The sequence below is a fragment of the Vidua macroura genome, chromosome 3 (assembly GCF_024509145.1).
Source record: "Vidua macroura isolate BioBank_ID:100142 chromosome 3, ASM2450914v1, whole genome shotgun sequence".
Taxonomy (NCBI): Eukaryota; Metazoa; Chordata; class Aves; order Passeriformes; family Viduidae; genus Vidua; species Vidua macroura.
This window is the reverse complement of record NC_071573.1, coordinates 70,971,974-70,990,449: the sequence shown is the minus strand read 5'-3', so window position 1 is coordinate 70,990,449 and position 18,476 is coordinate 70,971,974. Positions and strand designations below refer to the sequence as shown.

Genomic DNA, 18,476 nt, shown 5'->3' with positions numbered 1-18,476 from the left:
TCCTCTTCAGTTGGAATCTTCCTGCACTGTGTGCTAGAAAGGAACTTGCCCCGAGGCATAAATGCATCACATAGCTAATTCAACATGTCTTTGAATGAGTGGGAATCAGCCATGTTTCCAGGGCTCTGCAGCAAAGGTGAGGATAGGTGAGATGAGATGCTCTAGCAGCATGCAAAGGTGTCCCTTCCTCTTCTTTGAGGCACAGCCTTGTGGGACAGTATAACCCACACATCTTGAAGCAAACTGCTGATTTGCTAAAGCTTATTACAAAGGATTAGCATAACTTCTAATACTCATAGAAGTATATACTGGGATGTAAACAGGAAAGAAAATAGCTCCTAGAAAGTCTTCAAATTGGTGAAAAGCCAGAGGAGCTTAGCTTAGCCATATATATGCCCACATATATGTACCATGACTTAGCTGAAAGAGCAGAGTCTGGAAAGGGTGAGAATCCTAACACAAGGACACAATCCATTTACACGCCTGTCTTGAGTAAGCCCTCAGACACATGCACTGCTTTGAAGCCAATACAATCACAAAGCTTGTGTCCAACTATAGGCAGAGGAATCACTACACAAAAATCAGACTAATCTGCTGTTGAATGTTTCCCAGCAAAGTTCAAGGAATGTCAAAATGGAAAATACCTGCTTGTTTGGAAAGCTTTTCGGTTAGAGATCATCCCACATAACGAACAATTTATAGGCCTTGAAACTTACCTGTTTTGTATTCCATTTGCTGAAGCAGCTGGTCAGCTCAAATAAGCATACACAGAGGCAAAGCAGTCTGAACTAACCAGACTGACATACTAGCTCTATCTCAGTAGGGGTTATAAAAGGGAAAAAAGAAGTACAAATTTGGCTTTTTGCAGTGGGAAAGTTCTTAAAGAAATACAGGAACTAACTCTGTAACAGACCAGGCTTCAGCAGCCCTGATGTATGCAAAAGCCCCCTAATTTAAGACTTTAGTTGTACTCTTGGTTATATTAAAGTTACATTTTCAGACTCTCAGATTTTGAGCTTCAATAACTTTATGTAATGAACTTCACAAACTAAGGACACAGAAGAAAAATCAACATTGTATCCAGTATAGATGCATTATTTTAAAAATTGGATAGGAGCAGCTGATTTTTGCAGCAAATGAACAGAAAAGCAAAATTTACTGCTTTTATTTTTTACTTTATAAATTTTATTTAAGCTGCCTCATTGATTTCTTCTAAATATAAGAATCTGCTCTTTTAGTCTCTACTTATATGGCATATTTAATTTTGTGCATATTTCCACTTGTAGGAATAATTTAATCCACATAATCTCCTTCAGAATGATATTCAGTAATTAAAACTGAATACAAGTCAAAACACAGATTGCTTAGCTACACTTTTCTCCAGTTAAGCTGCTAGATATGCTGCGTTTTTGCTTTTAAGCTTTTGTTCAGACCATTGGCATTAAAGCCTTACTTCATTCTAGAAGTGCCAAGACTCTGAAAAAATCACCAACTGGGTTTTGGTTATTTAAATTCAGCTTAAAGAATAGTCTTGCAATAGCACAGCCAAGCTGAGGCTCAGATGAGATGTGATCTCCTCCACAACGTGTCTGCACTGTTATACAATCTGTGCCCTTGCAGATACTCAGAACTTAACTGAGCAAACCCACACTGGCTCTGCTTTGAGTGAGAGGCTGGACCAGACATCCCCCAGAGGTCCCTTCCAGCTTCCATTACTGTATGATTCTGTGAAGAGAGTTCAAACTACCAGGTTTCTCAGTCTGCTTGTTTTAAAAAGGCAAAGAGAGGATTTCTCATCCATACCACAGAAGTGAAGGATTTGCCTTTCAGACCAACTGCTCTGGATTGCTGTTGGATAGAACAGCTGGTATGAGGGCAGCAAGAGGTCAAAGAGGAAAGCTAGGAATTGCTGGATTTTGGAGACTGAAGAACTAAAGGAGTCAAAAACTAAGCAGGTGTTCGAGTACAAAGTCAACTAATTTCAATTCTTCACTGCTGAGATACTTCTGCTTCATGAGCCAAAGCAAAGAAGATTCCTTTCACACAGTGCTACCTGTAGGGAGCAACAAATCGGGGGCAGGGTGGGGCGGGGTAGGAAGACTCACTGAATATGTGGTGAATATTTTGGCTGTAATAGACTTTATATGCAAAAGGAGAAAGAGAGCATTGAAATTCCCGATTTTGTTTTCCTTAGTCCAACCTAGGATTAATTTTTTCCAATTATTAATTATTTCAGATTAATTATTTCAGTGGCAAAATATCAAAAGTAACTTCAGATTTTTTTTGATGTTGTTTTAAAAGGATGATCCTAAAACAGGTAATTTGCTATCTACTGAAATCTTTGAATATCAGGCATTCTTTCTGATCCTGAAGTGAGCTAACACATTCTACATTTCTGAAGTGCACAGTATTTGCTGAAACAAAAAAATCTAAATTGATCTCTGGCTGAGTGATGGAATAATGTTCAAAATGTCTGCAGTGTTCTGCACTGGCTTTCCTAAATTTGTTTTCCCTTTTCTGGGAACAGCATGGTTAATAAGCACTGGTGTTTTAGATTGCTGAAATGTTAACCTTAAAAAAGTATCAACATATTTCATAGGTAGTAGATCAATTTTGTCAATTTTTTTCTTTGTTTTCTAAAGAAGTACTTTGGAATGTTTCAGCATCCATTCTTGTGGCTGGACATAGGGTTGAGCTCTTCCTTCTCAAGAAAACCCTGGACAATCATTTATTTGCAACACTTCATAACATCATAGGAAATAAATTTATTTTTTTTAAATATTTTGTTTGCTATATGCAGCATGATATGCCAGCTGAAACTGGGGCAGTATTTATCAGATATTTTCTGAGAAACTTTTCTGTACAAAAGGTAAAGAAATGCATCTTCAAAGGGCGCAAACACCCTGCAGAAGCCTTCATTAGCAGAGTAGAATTTATTTTCTTTATTCATCTGACAAACAGAAAAAAATTCTTTTTACTTCAAACTGAAACCCACACTATATATAGGATGAGACAAATGTGGGGAGGGTCATCCCCAACCGGAGAGGAAAGATGGCCTGCTTACAGGGAACGCTGCTGTTACACAGCTCTTATAATACTCTGCCAAAAAATTACAAGCCATCCTAAGACACTGTTTGAATGTACAGATTCTTTATTATTTTGGAAGGGACACCAAAGCCTTTCTAGGTCTTTCACAATGAAGTTAACAAGACCTACTAGCTTTTCAATCTAAACAATTGCAGCTGTGAAGACTCTTTACCCAAAAGCATCCCACTAATGCAAATAGTGTTTTTTAATTGCCATATTAGCACACACAAGCAATCAACTTCATATTTATGTTAAAACAAATTATTTGCTTTAGTGAAACAAAAGTTATGCTGGATTCTTACCCCAAAGAAGTGGGAAAATACCCACTGATTACAAAGATGCAACTGATTGTTGGTACTGGATGTGCACCTTGATAATTCAGATATTAATTCCAAAAAAAAAAAAGAAAATTGCTTCATCTGAATGGTTTTGGATGCTTTTGTAATACTACTACCATCTAAAAAGTCCCATCTTCATTAAATCACTGACTACGCTATGTTTTTTATTATATGTAACAAAAGGAACTAATGACAATGGTTGCTCCAAAACAAACAAGACAAATCTTCATGCAAAACCAACATGGGTCATAAGCATCTACAAACAACAACCCTCTGTTTTTCACTCTTTGCTGCATTTCAGGAGCAAGAGGGTGAGCAGCCTGTGGCCTACAGTCCCATGACACACCTCATGATGACTCCCTGGCATGTTAACAAAGCCATGGGATCACTGTCCCTTACACCAAGGGGCTACAGACCCGCAGCCAGCACTGCACAGGATGGCTGCACTCGCCATGGCAGTCGGCCGTGGGGTGGGCAAGGGCAGCCCACACCTCTGGCTGGCCTCTCTGGCTGGGGCTGGCACCTCTGACCCCTCTGGCTGGCACCGTGCTATTGTGATTTATTAGCAGCATGGCAATAGGCTACCACTGAGAAACCTCCTTGTAACCAAATGTGACCTTTCCCATTTTTTTTCTCTCTTTCCTACCATATGGGAAGTCAAGACTTTAGTGCCATGCAGTGTATGAACAGCTGGATCTACCCCATCCTGACTCATGCCTTCCAGCACTGTACAAACTCAGCTCCTGGTGTTGATGTAGTGCACAATATCTCATATACAAACCAAGAGAGTATGTCATAGCACACTACACCAGACTATGCCATACTTTCCATGCCAGTTTGGATAAAAGACCTCTGTAACAGACAGCAGAGCAAATGGACAGGGCTACATTAAAAAAAAAAAAAAAAAGTTTTCTATGTCCTCTCTCACTTGACTTAATTTATCTTTTCTGAATATTGCATTTAGAAAAGTAACGAATCATTGCAGTCATCAGCTGCAAAATACAAGATTTATTTATTTATTTAGTATTATATTATAATTTTTGTAGAGCCTTGGCCAGAAAACAAGAATTACTCCTAGCTTACTCATTTCTGCAATTAGCTGGGCCTTTGTTACACTCCTTTAACAAGCCTCTATAATGCCAAGGACCATTAAGGTCTTGGCTTTAGCAGAGAGTTTTTAATCAATGTTATCAAGTGGTCACAATTAAACTGAAAATCTCAATTTGTTGTTTGAGTATTATGCAGCTTATCTTGCACGCAAGGTATGTGTAACACGGATAAAAGCTTCTTGATTTTAAGAACTCTGAGATTTTTGCCACGTACAAATGAGGGGGACAGGGAAGTTGCTGTTTCTTTCAATTACATACATTAAATTTGTCCCTTACATGCATTGGTACTTTCCCTTTTATTATCTGAGAAACACCACAAAAAACAGCTGAAACAATTTTTCCCTCTCTGGAAGAGACTTTCAAACACCAAAATGATGGATCAGTAATTTGTCTGGATGCAGTGTGATAGCATAGAAAAAAACAGAGTGAAACACTCAAGATACTAATGTGATAAAATATATATTCAGAACAGACAATATCAAAAATCCTTCTGACAAAAAGATTCAACAAAGCTGGGATGAAAAATCCCTAAAAAATTTTGCAAAACATAGTGACCTTATTGACCTGACAGTCTCAGACCTAATCAAATTAATAGAAAGCATTTAACTTCTATATTTGTGCTGGAGACCTCACCAAACTTGCTAGTACAACGCAGGCATTTTTTTGTCAGTGAAAAAAATCGGGGGTACCATTTTAATATAATATGCATCAAAAGAACAATTCAGAATTCTTAAGCAGTCTCAAAATTGAAATAAGACTTTTACCTTTTAAGAAGACATGTTAAATGTGTGGATCTCAATTTCTCAAATTAACTTTCATTATTTTAATTGAAAGTGCAGCAAGCAAGGTAAAACTTTCTTAAGTAGGCTAACAACTTTTGTATATGGATATTTATGAGTTTAACTAAGGAATAATATTTTTATCTCAATTGGCACACTGAAGTTCATAATAAAAACTAAGAGAAGAAAAAGAATTGAAATTTTCAGAAGTTTTACAGGTAGTTTTGGTGACCTTTGATTTTACAAAATTAAAGAGGAGATATTTTGAAGGCTCAAAGAGAAACAAGCCCCCAGATTTGATTAGGAACATTAAAGTAACTGTATAACTGAACAGAAAGATGAGAAGGGACCGTGATGCTGATAAGAAAAGACTGAGCGATGTGCAAAGCACTGACTCTAGTGATGCAAGAGAAAAGACGACACAGCAAAAAGCAAAAAAAAAAAAATACTAATTTGTACAGCACAACATATCCTCTAATTGGCTGTGCGCATGTGCTGGTCAAGTCATTCTGCTGGGGACAGCTGCAGGTTCCTGAGTTCATTTAGCATCGATATAACTAATGACCACTTTTACTTTAAACCAACAAACATAGAAAAGTGGGACAGGATAGTCTAGGCTTTTGAAACTGACCTCTAAAAAAAAAAAAACAAAAACACTGGAAGTTGTTTGAACTCACAAAAGTCACAAAAATCATGCACAATTTTCCACTATCATTCGCCTCATAATATCTGTGCTTGTGCAAGAGATAATTACCCAAATCCAGCAAAAATCATGTGCCTTCTGAGAGAAGTCAATTGCTCAAAATCCAAAACTTGAAGGGCTTTCTCTCCTTCTTTACCTTTTATTCAAGTGTCCAAGTTGCCTAAGCATAATGTAAGTTTTTAAATTTCATGTGAAGGATCCAAGTTCTGAAATAACTTCAGTCAAAATACAGAATAGTCTGACAAATGTTTGATTTAGGAAAGCAAATTTAGATGCTTTTCTTTCCCCTTTGCCTTTTTTTTTTCCAAGTATGGAAATTACATTCTGTGGATTTGTGGAAATGACAACTGTGGATCACAATTATAACAATTAAAAGGAGAAAACTCATTCTGGACTTGCAAAAGTAACCTAGCTTAAACATTCACAAGAGTGTCCCCGAGACACATCTGAAGAATAAATTTGGTGCTCTCAGTGGTGATTCAGAAGAAAGAAAACTGATACAATAGTGACTGATGTAGAGAACATCCTAAAAGCACAATGATTTTAAATGGCAAAGTAAGTTGAGATCCTTCTGCCATTTTAAGAAGGAAGGGCAGAGAGGTTTTTTAATAATCCAAATTGCAATTTTTCATAATACAGAATAATTACAATAATCTGACCCATACTTGTGTCGCTTCCATATGAGCAGCAATCAGTCAGAGCTGTAACACTCTTCAGGCCCCACTTCAAGAAGCAGCTCTCAATCATGCATGTGGCTCAGTAATTTATGTATTATTTCCTACTGATGCTGGAGATAACTGAGTGGACTTCATGATCTGCTTAAAACTCAGAACAAGTCAGGCTCATGTTCAGTGAGCTGGGAACACAGTGTCATCTCTCTCCACCACAAGCGTGCTGTGCTCCAGTATTTAACCAGGGGAACCTTGTCAGCCATCTCCTGCAGCCCTTTAAGAGTTTCAAGGTGTCCCAGGTACTTCCAGTAAAGCTACTTAGTTCAGGTCTGCCTTTATTAGAGGGAAATAGCAAATACAGTGCCGTAAAGCTAGAAGTTGTAGTGGGGAATGGAAGAAACCAAATTATTTTAATGGATGGCATGGAACTAAGAAGAGATTTAAAAAAAATTAGCAGTGTACTCTACCAATAGAGAGAGACCACTGATAGGATCTAATCTGCAAGTGACTCCAGGAAAAAATAGACAGCAAAAGCCATCAGAAGCCTGGCTTGAAAATCGAGTTTGGGGAAGTAAATGGGAGAAATGACAGTAAAAATGATTATTCAATAACTACATTATTAAATTACTATTATTAGATACAATATTAAAATATTATTATTAAATAGCTACATTGTATAGTTACAGCAATGCTGTCTATTATTGGCTTTTAAAAATCAAGAAATTGCACAAGCCATTCTCCTGCCCTTCATATACACACATCCAACTTACAACCTAGCTTTAATAAGGAAGTTTCTCTCAACTGTCAAGAATGTTCTTGAAAATATTTTTTAAAAATATTAAAATTGAGATATATATGTAATTTACCAACCTTCTTATAGTCCACAATGTTTCCTTTTCCTTGTGCCTTAAAAAGAAAGAGATTTTTTATCAGACAATACATACTACAAACTAGAGTTGCAAGAATAAAGAATGCAATTAAATGAGCTACTACTTTGAACATTTCTTACTTTCTTTAGGAATGTGATACAGAAAACCCTAAAATACAACCAAATGTGTTACCAGCTTACACAACATGGTTCCGTTTCAGATGAGAGCTGCAGATACTCAGTGTAATTTTTAGGTTTTTTTATTATGACTTGTAGTTAAACATTTGGTGAATCCAAAATGTTTCGGTCTTAAGAAATCTTGCTGTTTGCATTAATTAATCTCTCCCATGAGATTCTGTAATAAACTCTACTTCCTATCAGCAATAATAGGATTTACTTTCTTTAAAGAGAACTCTCTGTATACCTACACTGGCTTGCATGAGGCAATAGTCTAGAGCTCCCAAAAGGGCTATTGGACCCTGTCAGAGCTGTTACCAGACTGGAGGTGCTTTTGATTTAAGTATCAGCACCATCTTTTGAGTAAGTGACAGATAAATACAACCTGTAACTCTTAATACATTGAGAAAGAAATACAAATAAATTTTAAATTTCTTCTTGCCCAGATGCAGGCAAATATGTTGTCCAACTTCATGAATTTTGTCACAGAATGATCTAGAAGATGTCTTTCTCACTTAAACAACCTGAAAACCCTTCCCTGAGATCTGATCCGGATGTGCCATTATCACTTCATCCAACTCCAGCTCTTCTTTTTCCAGATTCATTGAGGAAAAAAAAAAATAACCTGTTTCTTTCTCCTTAGCTTCCTCAAGGGAAGACCCTAAATCTCAATTCTTCTGCAATGTGTCTCCTGAAAAGGTGTAGATTAGGACCACTACCTCTCCATGTCCTCTGTGGGGACTTCAAAGAAGCAGACCAACTGGGCCCAAAGGAGCAGACCAACTGGGATAGCGAGAAGAGCTGAGACCTGCACTGAAGAGGAAGCATGGTGGCAAGCATGTGGCAAGCACAACTTCAAAGAGATGTTGCCAAGCTGGCCCAGACTTGTAAAATGAATTAATTTTTTTAAAGGAGGGAAAAAAATAGAGAAAAGAAATGATAAGAGACTAAACAAACTGAACATGAAGGAGAACAGTATATAACAGAACTGATTCCTCTGAAGGATAAAGGGGATTGATCCACAAAACCCCTTTGCTTCTCTCTTTAGTCTTCTCAAGAGCCAGCTTTTCTGGAATGCATGTTAAGATGACAGCCTGATAGCATTTGGGAGTAGCAAAATCACTGCCAATTACTGCTTCCTTATTTGTATATTCCCATCTTCTTTTATTTGTCAATTTTTATTCACCTGATTGGATCTTACAGCTTCTTCAAAATATATCTAGTAGCTATATTGTATATTAGAACACCAGAAACATGTTCCTTAACAAGTGCAGATTCACGTTGCAGCACAGAATCTGACAATGTGTTTGAGGAAGATGCTTTTCAGCTGCAGCAATAGCAGGAAAGGTCTGCTCAGTGTGCCTGCTCCTGTACTTATTCTCATTACCAACAGCAAGAATATTTTCTCATGATCTGCTCCTGTCAAGCATTCAAGTCAATGGCTGTTGTGCTCCTCCAGGCAGCAACCTCACACAATCTATCTCCTAAGCCTTTTTTACTACAACCATTGCTTTTTTCCCTTTTTTTTATCCTCACAGTAGTACTTTGGCTCTCTAATGTTTTTTGACCCTCATCTCAGACACACAGATGGTTTTTTTACCTTTTACATCAGACTTGCTCAACTGGTTAAGCTTCTGACAGGGCCTGAGTGCAGTGCATGTGCTTTACCTATTAAAACCATACAAATGACATTACATGAGAGTGCACCCTTACAAGCACTGCCAACATGAGGAACTCTCTGGTTTGAGTGCTTGGCCTACACTGAATGTCTCATAGTGAATGTGACCATGGATGATATCTCAAAGAGCATGTAGTTAATCAAAGATAACTTTCCTCTCTAAACCAACACAAGAAAGTCTCCTGGACTAGGTGTTCCATATTGCAACTGGTAGTAGCGGTAGCATAGTAAATACCATGTATAAAGTATGTGTATAATAAATAAATGTATGAAGTACAGTAGTAATAGTAGGTAGCAAATACTTTTGCATAGTGCATGTCACTTGGCACCCCCACCCTTTTCACACAGAACTGCTTCATTGTTTCCATAATGCCCAGTTTTGGTATGTAAATTTAGTAAGCAGACAGACGGCACTCCTGGAGTCCTGCAACCTCCTCTAGATTCTGCAGATGGGAAATTGTTTCAAAGCTTTTATACACTGTGCTGTGGAAATGCCATTATTCTCCAACTGCAATAATCCAAATCCATTTACATTCAACTCACATATGAGCCTTGTGTTGAGATTGTTGAGTTCCAAAAATCCTCATCATGCTTTATGAACTATTAGTCCCTAATTTCAAAGTGACAATAGGATTGCTTCATTTTAAGATCCCCCCACTCTATACCACTGTAGGACTGTAGATGCTGCATACACCTCCCAAAATTTCATGGCTGAAGAGACCATGCCTCTTGCGCGCAGTATGTGAAGGCAGGTTAGAACACAGAATTAGCCAGAGGTTTAGACTCCACATCCTGTACCTGATTCCTGCTTTCAAACCAGCAAAGAAAGGAGTCATAAGCAAGCACATCTTGAATGAATTTGCTTGCACAGAGCCAGCTTCTTATTGAAGGCAGCAGCCTTTCGAACAAACTGTATAACAACAAGCATGAATTTCCAAACGGCAGTCATCACTGTTGTTTAGACAGACAAAACATGTCCAACTGATGTGGGAACTCAACAGAATGCTTAATTTTGGCCATTTTGGTGCTTCCCTCCCCCTTTCCCTTCTTGCTGTCTTCTACAGTTATCTATTTGTGCTTCAGCAACATCCAGGGAGCTATTCATGGACTTGAATCCTCTTGTGGTACATGACAGTTACCATGTAGTTATTTTATTCTTATTGCCTTCCTCATGTAAAAATTAGAGGGAAAATGTAGGTAAACAAGAGAATTAAGAACAAGGATATCAGACAGCTAGATCTCAAAACTATTTTGTGGTGGTCAGAAAGGCAAGCCCCACAGATCTTTTCCCTTCCATTGAAAATTACTACTCCCAGCATCATTCTGGCAGAAGGAAATGTGTGCCTACCTTTCAACCGCTGTGATGGTTGAAGTTCTCTTCTTTAAGCTGCCAGTGAAAGTAGCTTTACTAAGACATGGGAGTGCACAAGCAGTGCAGAGGAACACACATATGCTCCACGCAAATGAATCTGCCTGTCACACTGATATACAGAAGTCTGACAGAACATGACTGTCAGGTCCCTAATTTTCCCCTTGTTTAAAGTGTGGATGAGAGAGGTATTAAGCACTGCAGAGCATAAGGAAACCTCTTGTTAATTTTTAAGTTCCTGTGCAGATTGAAAGTATAGATAGGAAGAAATAAACAAATGGCAAAACCAGGAAATTCTAAACAGTGCTTTATTTTACCTCTCTAATCTGTTTAAGCCATGCCTCCCTTCCACAGAATTCCTGGTGAAGAATTGCAGGAGCAGAATTCAAACTGAAGGCCATGGTGTCACTAGAAGTTTCTTTAACAAATGGCTGCAGGTCCGAATGTAGCTGGAAAAGAAGAACACACACACATTCAGTTCCCAGGAACAGTCTATACATATCCACCCATTCCTCAAACTGAGGTCCACATCCTGATTCTACACCTACTCACCACTTCCTACTTTGACACTTGTACTCTGGTTGCACTTTTTCAAGTTTGGGGGAGGGATAGAAAGATGTTGAAAGCCTTGCAGTGGTGGAAAGATGTGGAAAAGAGAAGCATGTAGAGTCTGCAAAGACACAGATAAAGGACAGCTTGCAGAGCTGGGCAAGCCATGGGACACAGCCAGGTAGGAGACTGTGGAGTGGCAAGAAACAGAAAAAATATAAAGGAGAGAACGATCCAGTCTTTGGTGGGAAGAAGATCAGGTTTGAATCTGTGCAGAGTACTACATTCTACTTTTGAGTACCTGAGGAAGCACATACAGGATGACCTTTCTTCTGACAAAGCAAATGCTACATAGCTAGGGGCTTTCTATGAAAATTATGCAATCCTTAATACACAACTATGTGTCAATGGTGAATATATTAATATTAAAGCATATACAAAATATTAAGGATATAACTGCACTTGAAGTAATTTACTGGTAGAATTGTACCTAGTAATAGCATATAGTGGCATTCCTGTGGCAGTAGAACTGTGCTTTATAAAACCACTTCCTTCTCCTGTAGGAACTAGAAACTGCATAAATCAACTCAGTTGAAGCAGATGGGAGGTCTGTCTGCCTGTCTCAAGCTACATCTAACCTCACAAATGATGCAATACAGCAGAAGCAGATCTGTGTTCTCCTCTGGACTAACTCTAGCTGCAGACTCAATGTCTTCTACTGGAGGTCAGAGACCTTGTCCAGGAAATCTTATTGCTGTAGAGGTGTAGGATGCTCCTGTCCATATATGGTGACCTCCCTCCTTGTCTTCTAGCTGCCCTCTATGGAAGTTCCCTCCACAGCAGGTTATTCAGAGGGGATATGGCTCAGTCCACACTGCTGCAGACAATTGAGCCTCACAGCACAAATCTCTGCATGGTGGCAGCCAAGACCCAACACATTATGTACAGACTGGGCAATGAGAGGCTGGAAAGCTGTGCTACACAAAGGGTCCTGGAGATCCTGGCTGATGACAAGTTGAGCATGAGCCAGCAGTGCCCTGGCAGCCAGGAGGGCCAGTGGTGTCCTGGGGGGCATCAGGCTCAGCATCGCCAGCCAGGCAAGGGAGGGAATTGTCCTGATCTGCTCTGCTCTGGGGTGGACTCATCTGTAGTCCTGAGTGCAGTTTTGGGCACCAAAATATAAGAAAGGCATTAAACTATTATAGAGTGTACAAATAAGGCTACAAAGATGATGAAGGGCCTTGAGGGGAAGCTGTATGAGGAGTGGCTGAGGTCACTTGGTCTGTTCAGCCTGGAGGAGACTGAGGGGAGACCTCATTGCAGTTGTCAACATCCTCGTGAGGGGAAGAGGATCAGCAGGCACTGATCTCTTCTCTGTGGTGGCCAGTGACAGGGCCTGAGGGAATGGCCTGAAGCTGTGTCAGGGGAGGGTTAGGTTGGATATCAGAAAAGGTTCTTCACCCAGAGAGTGGTTTGTCATTGGAACAGGCTCCCCAGGGAAATTGTCACAACACCAAGCCTGAGAGAGTTCAGAAGTGTTTGGACAATGCTCTCAGGCACAGGGTGTGACAGCCAGGGATGGTCCTGTGCAGGGCTGGGAGTTGGACTCCATGATCCTTGTGGATCCCTTCCAATTCAACATGAACGTGGATCCGTTCCATTCAAACACAACATGTTTCCTCCTGCAACTCCTGTTAATGGGACAGTGGGTTTAGGAATAATGAAGGAGCAGAGAAGGTAAAGTTTTAAGCTGGTGCAGAAAGATGTGCTAGAAGGGAGTTAACAGAGCCTTTAATGTAATGAGCTCCATTGCCAGGAGTGTGATTTTGGTAGTTCACAAGCCCTGTTCATACCAACAGTTTCTGCAAACATCTCACTCCATACAGCAGTCAAATTTCTCAACACTCACCTGCTGGCTAAAGTCTACAGCCTAAGTCATGCAGGATACGACAGAGCTCATGAGCAACACATCTTACAAGCCTTTCCTTCTATATTTAAGCTCCCAGAACAAAAGGAAAAGGTGTACCTTATGACTCATAGACATATGCTTCCCATACTGGAATGCCATGTCCTCGATCTCAGCGCTGTGCTTTGCTAGCTCCATTGCAGCCTGGCAGCTCTTGGCCAGTAAGGCACTGTGTGACAGGAAAACCTGCTCCTTCCACCTAGATATGCCAATGTCATCTGTGAGGCAGTTCTCCTGAAAATGAAACAAAAGCTAATGTGAAAACACCAAAACTGCACGTGTTAAGCTCACAGAAGTTAATAGTGTGGCATGGGTGAGTAACATGTGGTATGTAACAAAGCAAACAAAACTCTGGGTGCCATGGTGCCAAATAAATTCTTTTATTTGGATATAGAGGAAAGTATCAGAATAAATATATTGGCAGTTTCAAACAAAAACCTTTTCAATTTTCTTCTCAAAAAGTACAATGCAAAATGTGTGGAGCTGCCAACAGATTCAATATAAATATTTTTTAAATTACTGCATCATGACACTGAACATTAACAGCCAACTATAGCCCTCATGAGGGACTGGGGAGAAAAAAAGCCCCACAGCCAAAACTCCAAAACAAACCCAAAAAAGCAACCCCCCCCCCCCAGAGTACACCTGCACTTCAGCCCCTTCCCAGTTACCAAGAACCAACAATCCCAAACAAACTTGAGAAGTCCCTACAATTTCTCCTTAATAGTCAAGAAAAAAAACTAATTATAACAGATGTTGAAAATTCTTATAGACTGCACTGAAAAAATGAAGGGTTGTGACAGAGGACTTGTACCTCTTCTGCTCCCACATTAAGGGTGAGGGGCGACTGAAAGAATTAAAAAATAAATAAAGTTGAAATTTTGAAGTGTTAGGGATTAATTAACTTTCTCGGGGGCTGATAGAGGCATGTCAGTTATGCCTCTACTGAACTTTACCACCTTGACTGTAAGGTCAGAGATGCTCAACCTGTCTCAAAAATCTTTTGTATCCCAAGTATTTATTTGGATTACTCTCCACAGTGTTTTAATTAACACAAATCAAATACTTTCTCCCAAAATCCAAATTCAGCTGCCATTCCTTTGACTCATAAGGTGTTAATATGCTACTAATTCGCTGATGTCTTCAAAGCTAGACATTACTTTAATCTGTCTCACACACTGTCATGCCTTTAGGTACTCTCTAAGGGCGGGGGGGAAACCCCCAAAACCAGAAAAGATCACAGTTGTTTTGCTTAGAAAAAATAAAATCAATAATGAGAAGCTACAGGGAAAAAAATTAAAGCACAAAAATGTTTAAAATTTTGTAATTTCTCAGTTCAGCTAAATCTGTAACATATACTAAGCCTAAATATATTCTTTAACAGAGTAATATAAAAACCCCTCATATACAACAAACCTTTTCCCTCGAAGTGATGTCAATTAAATTACTTAGAAATGAGCAAGAAGTAATTCTGTGTGACCCTATAGTTTTCTAGCAAGGTATTATCTGTCATGAAATCAGTAACAAATGAAATAGAATCCATCCGTTCAGCTCTAATTTTTCTCCCTTATGGATATCACCCAGAAGTGCTGTGTTACAAGGGAGAGGATAATTTGAGACTAATGGAAAAAGTAGGAGAATTCTGCAATGCCAAGTAACACAGAGCTGTATCAAAATGCCTTTGCTTTCAGACATGCTATTAAGTTATACAAGGAAAGTGAAGAACAGTGAAACCACATGTTTGCTATTATGCATATGACAACTTACAAAGTCAAGCCTAAACTTTCCTCTGTTTCTGTATTTTTGTTTTAATATTTTAACTCAGCCCAGAGCATGTGCAAATTCCCATGACTGGCAAAATGTCAAAATGAGCATTTAATTCAAGTAGTTTCCCATATATCGAGTCTCTTTTTTTCCATTTAGATATAGGTCAATTTATTTTAAATTTAAAATCAGGAGCTGTTGGAAGACGAAACACAGTCTTTTCCTTAACAACCAATCTGCTCAGTGAAAAAACAGTACTTACTAAAATTCGCTGGATGATACTGAAAATTGGCAGTGATTTTTATAATCGTTTGTTTTACATCAAATAAGAAAAAAATACTCTAGAAAGGTATCCTGAAGCAATTTTGAAGTTAACAATATCTTTCAGAAGACCCATAAATTGATAATGATTGCTCTCTGTAGCCTTTGAGCAGCAAGAGAAGTGCAGACATTATCCAATATCAACTGAAGGAACTGAAGAAGCTTAAGCAGTCATTGCAACTCAATGTATACAAGAAAATTAATTATATGATTTATTACAAAATTATATTCCTAAACAAGTTTCAATTTCATTAACAAGATTGAAAATTATGGCAGAAAAAGTTACTGTCCACTACATGAACATTAAGTAAAAGATTAAAGTACCTAAAATGAGCATCTAACTTCAAAAAACCCACAAGAATTGAATATATATTTGAAGATTGAAATCTTAAAAACATAAGTATTGTAAATCTGTCGGCTACAGAAACAAGCCAGTCGTAAAAAAGTATTATGTCCATATGGATGTGCTTTAGCATATGAATTTGCATGCCAGAATATAGCTGATTTTAATTAAATAACTTCTTATGACCACATACCCCTAAAGCTTCTGCTGCTTAAGACAGAGGTAGACACATCCTTTCTTCAGCAAAATTTTCCAACAATGACATTTTTCCCAAGCTTAACTCTCATGTTATACCTAAAGTGTCTGCCAACCACACCACATTCTTACAAGGGTATTCAGGACAATATCTAAACACTATTTTAACAACATCAAGGGAAAACCCAAACTACTTCTAGACCGCAAAGGCTGTAAAATCTGATATCACGACAGCTCTTACTACTTTTAGAGAAATTTTCTCTGCTTTGTAAGCTTTGTTTTGCTTTGTCAGCAGTGAGTATAAAAGTGGACATTAGCTAGCCCAAAAGACTCCTAAGATTTTCTTATAAAAATCTCTATAATGTCAAATGAATTCCAGTTGTAGTTGGCAGTGCTCAGACATTTGATTAACTAATGCCTGTGAACTGACCTCATTCATAAATTCTGTCACCAAGAAATGGATGCAGATCACAAGCACCCCTGATGCTATCAGGGGGGCAGGAAGTGGTGGATGAAGAGAGCTAAAGAGAGCTGAACCCCTCACCATCACTGGAAGAAAACAGCCAACTCCAGAGACAGTTTGCACAATGTCAGCATGAGTGCACAGGGAAAATATCCAAATCCAGCTCTGTCGATCATCATTTCCAATGGGAAATGAAGAACAGCTGAGGGTGCTCCCATTTTACTATTGGCAAGGTCAGTTACTGCTTTGTTAGAAATTGTCTAGTTGAGATTTTCTTTTATTAAACTACTTCCATAATTTAAACCTGTTTAAAACAATCACCTCAGGGAACAACAAACTTTTAGAAACTTAAAATGTGGGACAAAATATGCAATCATAACCACCAGGAAGGGCAGCTCTCAGTGACAGTATCAAGGATCCCCAGTACAAAAGCAACACTTACAATAGCACAGTTTGATTTATCTCACCAAAAAAGATTCTTATATGAGACTCAGCTGAAAACGTATTAAGGAAATATGAATGAAAAACATGTCTTAAAAGTGCACAAACCCATTTGCAAAACCAAGAAGGACCAGAAGTCGGAGACTTTAAACTTCAGCTATAGTTTGTAACAGAGCCCATCATTTATTTCCATACCATGGCAGCTCTTTCTTAACCATCTGCTGTTGCACAAAATGATCCAAACGTCTGAATCATTTATATCAAACATTAGTTCAGCTTTCAATGGGCAAATAATCCACAGAAACACATAGAAATAATTTTACATTGCATATTCAAAGTTTTAAATTAGGTAGTTCAAGAACTTCTATTTTACATAAATAAAATCCAGTGCAACTATGAATCACTCTACCAGCAGCAAGACCCTGTAAAACATTTCACACATGGTTCACATAAGCTTTCAGCAGATGTATTCATGCTTGCTGAACATGACAGGGCATGTTTTATTGGTCTATTAATATCCGTCTTCACTGCTTTTGGAGGAACATGGGTGTCTGCAAATGGGTCAATAAAGCAAGCTACTGACTACTTTTATCATGACACTGTAAAAAAGACAACACCTGGTTTTAAAAGAAAAGTTTGTAAACTTATCATAAAGATAAATATCTCTTCACATCTGTTACTTTTAAATCTCTCCGGAAAAACTTAGTATTTAAAAGAACAAAAGCAGTAAATAAATAACATTGGCCTTCTTTCTAGCTATGCTTTTTTTCCCCAACACATTTTCCTATTCTTTTCACAGATGCTCTTTACTCAAATTCCATATTTTATGCTTTTCTTTAGTCTTGCAACAAAAACATTTGTTTAAAAAAAGTGAAAAGTCTGGCTCTGCTGCCCTGCTAAAAGGTGGTTTACATAACTCAAAATACATTTGATTCAAGTCCTATAGTAAAGTTATAAATGAATCCATTACTTATAATACAGACTCATAGCAGTCAGTTGATGGATATGTGCAGTATTCCAAAACATTACTCCTCAAAGCAGGGCCAGGGATCAAACATCAAAGAAGTATTGGCACAGCTCGCTGCATGTAGCCCATCCTTTCCCAGAAAATAAACTCATTTTTGTTAAAAAACCCTACAGTGGTCTAAAATAAGTACCTGTTAATTCACTATTTGATACAATGAGTACTTGCTAGTAATGCCTTTAAATTCCTAACTGCTTTTCTGGCCATCAGTGGAACATGTTGGGAATGGTCCTGTCTTACATAACAGCCCCATGTTGACACTATAATGAACTTTGCTAATGCATATTTATCATCAGCTACATATTCTGAAGAAAATAAAAATATCGCCAAAACCCACCAAGTTATTTCCCTTGAAAGTCCCTTATGCTTTAAGATTACAAGAGCATTCTGGAAGGTTAAGCACAAAAGCCAACACACTGAAGTCCCTCTCTTGAGTCTGCTGTTTGGCCTTGAGCTTCCTTGTATCTCTTTCCCCTGTTCAGTGAATTGACAGGAATATTAAAGTAACCCCCCCTTAGTTTGTTAAACGATCTGGAATATTAAAACAGAGGGGGGTTATAAATTTGACAGTATTCTCTGAGTAAGCAAACATTTTAGAAGCCTTCAGGCTTCTAAAAGTTGGAAACAGAGA

General features: G+C 38.4%; 1 protein-coding gene across 3 annotated transcripts in view; it reads right to left on the bottom strand.

Moving 5' to 3' along the window:
* PDSS2 (decaprenyl diphosphate synthase subunit 2) overlaps positions 1–18,476 on the bottom strand; it is a 118,072-nt gene that overhangs the window by 4,144 nt on the left and 95,452 nt on the right. For 2 of the 3 annotated variants that reach the window (XM_053974354.1, XM_053974356.1), the window contains 3 exons: positions 13,355–13,528; positions 11,097–11,228; positions 7,558–7,593 (listed from right to left, as the gene is read on the bottom strand). In XM_053974354.1, coding sequence (XP_053830329.1) covers positions 7,558–7,593; positions 11,097–11,228; positions 13,355–13,528 — 342 coding nt within the window. The remainder of the gene's footprint in view (positions 1–7,557; positions 7,594–11,096; positions 11,229–13,354; positions 13,529–18,476) is intronic. The other variant, XM_053974355.1, reaches the window with a different exon arrangement.